The sequence below is a fragment of the Salvelinus fontinalis genome, chromosome 40 (assembly GCF_029448725.1).
Source record: "Salvelinus fontinalis isolate EN_2023a chromosome 40, ASM2944872v1, whole genome shotgun sequence".
Classification (NCBI taxonomy): domain Eukaryota; kingdom Metazoa; phylum Chordata; class Actinopteri; order Salmoniformes; family Salmonidae; genus Salvelinus; species Salvelinus fontinalis.
In genome coordinates, this window is record NC_074704.1 from 19,411,032 (window position 1) to 19,418,863 (window position 7,832).

The 7,832-nt window shown below is 43.7% G+C and overlaps 2 protein-coding genes across 2 annotated transcripts in view; one reads left to right on the plus strand and one right to left on the minus strand.

The window, feature by feature from the left end:
• LOC129839394 (cytosolic purine 5'-nucleotidase-like) overlaps window positions 1–305 on the minus strand; it is a 36,268-nt gene extending 35,963 nt beyond the window's left edge. The window contains exon 1 of the mRNA XM_055906817.1: window positions 217–305. The gene's annotated coding sequence lies outside the window, so the exon portion shown is untranslated. The remainder of the gene's footprint in view (window positions 1–216) is intronic.
• Window positions 250–6,592, plus strand: LOC129839397 (glial fibrillary acidic protein-like). Its single transcript, XM_055906824.1, has 3 exons — window positions 250–1,411; window positions 2,187–2,311; window positions 2,864–6,592. The coding sequence occupies exons 1-3, from the start codon at window positions 350–352 to the stop codon at window positions 3,201–3,203; spliced, it is 1,527 nt and encodes a 508-aa protein (XP_055762799.1). The 5' UTR covers window positions 250–349; the 3' UTR covers window positions 3,204–6,592.
• The last annotated feature ends 1,240 nt before the right edge of the window (window positions 6,593–7,832 follow it).

Genomic DNA, 7,832 nt, shown 5'->3' on the forward strand with positions numbered 1-7,832 from the left:
GAGGTGAGTGGCTAAAACGAGATAAAATATTTATTTTGCTGATATCAGCACTGCGCCAAAACGGACAGTTCCATCTACCGGCTCTAGCGCCCAAAACAGGTACGGCTCCTTAGGTGTGAGTTTAATCACTAATATAAATGTGGTAATTATCCATTTAAACGTGCTTATAATCAATGACTCAGTATATTTAAGCTATTTGATGAGAGGTTGTTTTACCTGGGACATCTGCAGTGGCCAGTTGGGCAGGCTAGAGGTTGCCATCAGCCGGCATTAATTATAGATCGTTGTGAGGTCCCCCTATAAAAAGGAGACGCGCCCCCTGCTCTGCTCTCTTTCATCACTCGCCAAGATGAGCTACGGATCTGACTTCAATTCCGCCTCTTCCTACCGAAAGATTTTCGGGGAGTCTCCCCGTTACTCCAGCTCTCCATCCCGGATAAGCAATGCCTCTTTACGCAGCGGCGGTTACCGGTCCCAGCCTCAGTCCCGGAGCATGGGCTCTAACCTGGGCTCCTCTTTCCACCAGAAGAGGTCCTCTGGCCGGTCCTACTCGCAGATGCCCATGCCGATGGAGAACTTGGATTTCGCCCAGAGCACGGTGCTCAACAATGAGTTCAAAATCATCCGCACCAACGAGAAGGAGCAGATGATGGGGCTCAATGACCGCTTTGCCATGTTCATCGACAAGGTTCGCAACTTGGAACAGCAGAACAAGGTGCTCGAGACCGAGCTGGTGACCCTGCGTCAGAGGCAGACGGAGCCCTCGCGCCTGGCGGACCTGTACCAGCAGGAGATCCGCGAGCTGCGCTCCCAGCTCGATGAGGTGAACGGTGAGAAGTCCCAGATCCTCATCGAGCGTGACAACATCGAAGAGGACCTGCAGAAGCTCCGTGGCAAATACGATGACGAGTACCGCCTGCGGGAGGAAGCCGAGCAGAACCTCAAGGCGTTCAAGAAGGACGTGGACGACGCCACCATGGTGCGTTTAGACCTGGAGAAGAAGGTAGAATCCCTCCTCGACGAGATCAACTTCATGAGGAAGGTGCACGAGGAGGAGGTGGCCGAGCTCATGAACATGATCCAAGCCGCCCAGGTGTCCGTGGAGATGGAGGTCTCCAAACCTGACCTCACCTCTGCCCTGAAGGAGATCCGAGGCCAGTATGAGTCCATGGCCTCCAAGAACCTCCAGTCCGCCGAGGAGTGGTACAAGTCGAAGTTCGTTGACCTCAATGAGCAGGCCACCCGTAGCCAGGAGGCGATGCGCGCCAGCCGGGAGGAACTCAATGAGTTCAGGAGGCAGCTCCAGTCCAAGACCATCGAGATCGAGAGCCTGAGGGGAACCAACGAGTCCCTGGAAAGGCAGCTCAACGAGATGGAGGAGAGGCACAACCAGGAGATTGGGCAGTACCAGGTAAGACATTATATGTTTACTTTAAATACACTTAAAAGTTTAAATGTGAGCTTATCTTTATTGCAGTTTGTTTACAAACATGTCCAGGATAAAGCAAGAGATAAAGAACTGTTTAGTTTGGAAAGATGTTGCATTTAACCATGTGTAGAAAAAATAATAATAATCTAATTCTGATTAAAAGAAAATCACAATTTCTGTTCTAATAAAATTGGGGAATTTAGCTTTCTAACAATTATTTTAGAGCTATTAAATTGTTTTACTAAAATGTACAACACGAGAGCTGTAAAATAAAAGTGTTGAGATGACAATAGGAGCTGTTCACTCTCCATGGTGCTGAAACTATTCCGGTGGCGTGATAAGACGCTCTGTCACCGGTTATAGGGCTGCGGTTGAAAGCGTCTTTTAGCTTTTTTTGAGTTTGGAAGTTGAAAACCACTGTTCTAATTTTAAAATACGCACGCGCCTCTCATTGTAACTGCTTTGTGTTATACTTAGTAACTGAGAACCCCATTGACTGCTCTCTTATAACCGTATTTTATTTGGCGTTAGTGCGTCTCTGTACTGTACATGGTGATTAAATATTCTTAGGAGAGCGGCCTGTTCTTGGTTATTTAAAATCCAATTTATACGTCTTATTGTTATCGTTATTTTCTTGAGTCAGGCATCACCAACACTCAGAAGGTAGGCTATATTAAAACATAGCCTATATCAACACAATTCACTTTTAGGGTTGCCACTGTTTCACAATTTGTTTTCTACTTCAATATGTTACCAGGACAACATGGCCGAGCTGGACAATGACCTGAGGACCACTAAGAGCGAGATGGCTCGTCACCTGCGGGAGTACCAGGACCTGCTGAATGTCAAGATGGCGCTGGATATTGAAATTGCTGCATACAGGTACTTAATATAATCATATATAATAATATAATATATGCAATTTAGCAGATGCTTTTACCCAAAGCCACTTACAGTAATGCATACATTTTACATAGCTTCTATTCACCATTATAATCATAACATTCATCATTGTAATCATAACATCACATTGATCTATTACTGTAACATACAAATTGACATCCTAGCTTTCATATAGTTACAGTAGATTTATTAAGCTTGAAAATGTCATGCCTAAATACCTGCATGACCAACACTTGATCAGCATCACTTTAAAGATCCTGATCAATCAATGACATAGATTTAGAAGTCCTTAGCCACACGCCCTGAGGTGACAGCATTACTCTCCTGGGGTAGCATGGGCTGGTCACGCGACTCGTTTATATTTTAACCTGTATTTAACCAACCCTATCTCTCTCCCTTCCTCCCCTCCCGCTATCTCTTTCTCTACATCTCTCCTTCCGCTCCCTCTTCCCTCTGCCCCTGCTTTCTTCTCCCCCCATCCCTCTCTTCCTCCGCAACACTCCCTCCCTAACACTCCCCTCCTCTCCTCAGGAAACTCCTGGAAGGGGAAGAGACCCGCATCAGCACAGGCATCACCTACTCCAGCCCCGGCATGAACATGAGGTCCTCCGAGATGAGGTCCTTCGGCATGAGGTCCTCCGACATGAGGTCCTCCAACATGAGGTCCTCCGACATGACCTCCTCCGGCGACGTGGACTTGCCCAGCATGGGCAGCTACAACCAGACCACCAGGTACACCACCATCTCTGGAGGCTCCAAGAAGGACGAGGGAAAGGACCAGGAGGATGGGCAGAGCAAGTCTGGCAAGGGGTCCAACGACGGAGAACAGAAGGAGTCCAGCGACGCCAACTCCACCAACCAGAAAAACTAGACTCTCCCCTTCCCTTAGGTTTAACCTTCCACCTTCCATCCCCTCCCTCCTACTCCCCTTCCCCCTCCCCCCCTTCGCAGGGGTATTCTCAGAGAGGAATCCGTTATAGTTTAGACTCTACTACTACTAATGTGTAACCTACCACTATCCAACAACCAATCACTTTACTTCTCTCCACTCTACTCTCTTACTATGACAATAACAAAGTAGTTACAGACACACTTCTGGCCCTATCAGGAGACACGTAGGTTATTGTGGTGATAGGAACATACAGTTCAGTACAATACTCAAACAGTTTATTCTCACTTTGGGCTCGCGCTATTGTATGGCACTAGCCTGGTTTAATCAGACTGAACGCTGCACTCACTAGAAACAACAGTTAAACACAGCTAAATCAGTTTGGGACACCAGGCTAGTTTGGCACCGAGCTGTGATAGATGTCATTCAGTTCAAGAAATAATCATGCACTACTGCCACCGCCTATGATAATATTCTCTATACACATTCCCTGGGGGGAGGGGGGGATGTGTGTGTGAGAGTTTGAATTTGTGCACGAAAAACAAAAATCCAAAACATATCAGCTTGTTAACTGTTGTTAATACATCTACTACATCCACATACTACAATATGAATGAAAGCACTTGTATGGTACGGAGGTGAGAGCTAGAGATCGATCACGTTGTTAAAGGAGCACACAGTTATTCAAACTCAGCAGAAAACAAAAAAGATCTGTGATCTTGCTGAGCCATTTTTGCCTTATCTACAATGCAGATAATATTGCGAACTCTGAGTTTCAATGCAATGCAGATAAAGTTCTTCTTCTTTTTTCAGACAAAACATCACGAGTAACAAAATCAGAGTATATCTAAAAGGCTTGTTCGTACCCTGGCCTCGTCACTGTCAATAGCATCTGCCTTATGATCCCGGGCCACTCAAATCTGCATGACAACAGCGCGTTGTTTAAACTGCCACCCCTTCTACACCAGAACCAGAGCTCAACCAACAATGGTTCCATCAAAAGCATAATTACTCTCCAAGATTACTCTTGATGTCAATGAATCAAACTTCTATAAAGGCCCAGTCTAGTCAGAAGCGTGATTTTCCGGTGTTTTATAAATGTTTACACACTATGAGGTTGGAATAATTCTGTGAAATTGTGAAAATGATGATAATGCCCTTTTAGTGTAAGCGCTGATTGATGTTTGAATAGACCGCCTGACATTTCAGCCTGAAAGTGAAACTAGCTAATAATCAAACTGTTATTTGCATGATGTATGTAGCATATCTCAAGCTTGCATGGTGACAGATTGTTAGAGGGCCATACTTAATTTTCACATACTCATAACGTATAGTAGGAAAACAATGGGATGCTGGGTTCCACACTTCATTGCCAATGCTTTACATCGCCATGTACACAACACTGGTTTTAGAACATGAGGTTGTACGTGCTTAGTTGGCCAGTAGGTTAGACTTGAGATGAAGGCCGTCATTTAGACAGGATGTGACTTCGGCACACGCTGCTGACATTGTCCTCAGCAACACTGCCTGGTTCTTGTGTGATGATTCTGCGAATGATGAGGATGTTCGTCATGACGAGGGTCATATTCAGGGCACTTATATATCGATCTAGATGGGATTTCATTTGAACTGATCAGTTTGTGCAGGCCATGACTGGTTACAAGAAAAGGGGCAATGGGAGAAGTAGAAAGAAAAGTAGGAGGTGTAGGACTCTGAGAAACAGGGAGAAAGGAAATTAAACAGAGAGAGAGAGAGAGAGAAGATGAGCTACCTTTATATTCTCTTTCTCACGACAGGCTCAATCAATCAAATAGAGAATGCGTAGGTAGCGGATGACGTTTTAGCACCAATCCAAGGGCTTCTACATGGTCCAATAGGGTGTGTCGGGCAGAATGGTATGCATAAACTCCATTTCCCACGTTCCATTGCAGACTCCTGAAGCCCGTTTGAATTAACAGCGATGCTCCGAACAGTACCACATCACAACACTACGCCTTAGGAACACAACAACTAACAAGCCAAACAAACAAGTAAACAAAAACAAGCCAATAGTCCAGAAAAATGGACGGGACCATGATGCTTTTAAAGCACCATGACCTCTGAAAAATACGGCCATGACGGAATTATTATGTCTGTTGTGAGTGATTATGAATGATCTCACCAATAGAAATCTGTATGTAAAGAAACTAGGCAGCCCTTTTGTTTCCTTCTTGTGCATTGCCAGGTTTCAACACAACTACTTCTGTCTTCTTACCTCTGTATCTTAGCTTGAGTGCCAGTCTATTTCTGCTATGTTGCCAACTCATTGTCTCTCATTGACATAGAGTTGGCAAGAGAGCACAAACAAATCTGGACCTAGGCTACCTCTGTATCTATGTCTGTCTGACTGTCTGTCACGGCCCTCTAAGCCCTGACCGGCTGCACTCACTCACCCTGAGAATGGAAACCACTGATTGTACAACAAACTACAGAAAGCTGTTGATTGGTGGAGATGTGGTTGCCGTTGTTTTCCACGAGGCTTGCGTTACTAAGTGTCTGAGTGTCTGGAGTTGTATGTGTTTGTATATGTGGACAGTTTCCTAGGGGAACTCATAGTGGGGAATCAGGTTGGGAAAATCAGAAAGTTTGGCCTACCGTTTCCTTAATTCTCGAGCTCCAATGTAAATGAAATTTACAAAGGAAAACTGGTTGCAAGTACAAGCACAGCTACATCGACAAGTACAAATATGAGTGCAAGTACAAGTACAGATACAAGTAGCCTTGTACACAACCACAGGTATAAGTTTAGAATAGCTATGACTTCAACGTAATCAAGAGGGTCACAGGTGTCTAAATACCCTTGCAACAAGCCTCTACAACAAACCTCACTACTACTACTGCAGCACTGCCAAACTTTTCTCAAATGCATGTGTGACAAAAACTTCTCGTGTACAAAATAGAGCTGTTCTTGAATACCCGTTGCCACGCGAAACCAAAACCGACGAATAATACAAAACAAAACATGGAATGAATGCTATAGTGTTGTCAAAATGCCTTAAAACATCAGCCGCTTTCTAGTTGAATGAATCCCGACTTGCACTTCAAGTTAAACTTCCACTTAGCCTCCCATAGATAGCAACGCAAGTGAAAATATGACTTAAGTGGAAGTTGGGATTCATGTGCGTCCACGTGTGGTTATGTTTAGGATGTTTTATTCTCAACTATCTTTCTCTCTCGAGCGTTAAGAGCAACAGCTACCATGCTAAACTGAATAACTGAAAACGTGTAAACGCTTAGTATCTGAATGCAGTTGATAGACTATGCTCTGACTCTGTATCTTACTGCTGATGTATGGCACACACCAATAAAGACTAGACGTTATTAAGACTGTATTTCTGGACTTGTTGTGTCTTTCTGATGGGTTTTTAAAGGACTTGCCTGGTGGAGTAAGCAGGGGCGAAAATCTGAGATCAACCTTGGAGGGGACAATTACATTAAATTTTCTCAAGAGCAATTCCTGAGGGGGACACCAAAAGTAGTGCTGTAACACATAGCATACGTTGTTAAATGTATATTGAGGAACCATAATTCCTACAACTGGATAATTGATAGGTACAGTAGTTAACTGAAGGGTTTTCCCAACTTGTTCAAATGTTTAAATCATTATAATTCTACTACTAATAATAGTTATAGCAGTGCTCCTTACCAGTCCAGTATGTATGCAGGTATTCGTACTTACAACCAGCAATATCAAGAAAGGTCAGTAGGTGACAATGGTACTGTACACTGTATGGGTGTAGTTTTCATAAATACAATGAACATGGTGTGATCACATCTAAAAGAATCTCCATTGAGAACCATCACAAAGTTGGTCTCCGTATTGAATTGACCTTTTAATTGGACTTTTTCTGATACATTTATATAGTCATTAAATATGTGCACCTGGCCTGAGTCTACAATATCTTTGCAAGAACAAAAAGCTTAAAATAAGTACAGTTCTAAAAGCAAAATAACTACTTCAATGAAAAACCCAAATAAATCAAACAAAATATCCTTCAGTGTCTCAACTCTTCAAACAGCAGCTATGGACAAGTATGTCGCACAAAGTATGCCATTTTAAATAAAATAACATGAAATAAATCATTTGTAAGTGTACTGAAAACTACTAAACAAAAGAACAACTATCAATTACACCATGGGTTCTCAAACAGGGGTCCATGGACTAATTGCAAGGGGTCCGTGAAATAAAAAAGTGTAATGAATGTAGTCAGTACCACAAGGTTTCCAGTAAGTTTACATATAATATAGAGGGGGTGGAGGTCCCTGAGGACCGCTCAAAACCTTGCCTGCCTTGCCTCAAAATATGCAGGGGTTCCAGTACCCCAAAAAGGTTGAGAACCACTGCTATACACACTACTGAACAAAAGAACCGAGCATATGTTTGCGGGTTTCCTCAACAACACATCAGTTGGCACTTTCGCAATGCCCTCGCCTGTTGTCTCCGACACCCTGTATAGCCCAATAAACTCCTTGTGAGGGACAAGGTCATGGTCAACATAACGCAGACAGACATTCTCCTGTTCAGCACCAGAGACATCTTGAGTATTTACATTTACACAACACATGCTGCAA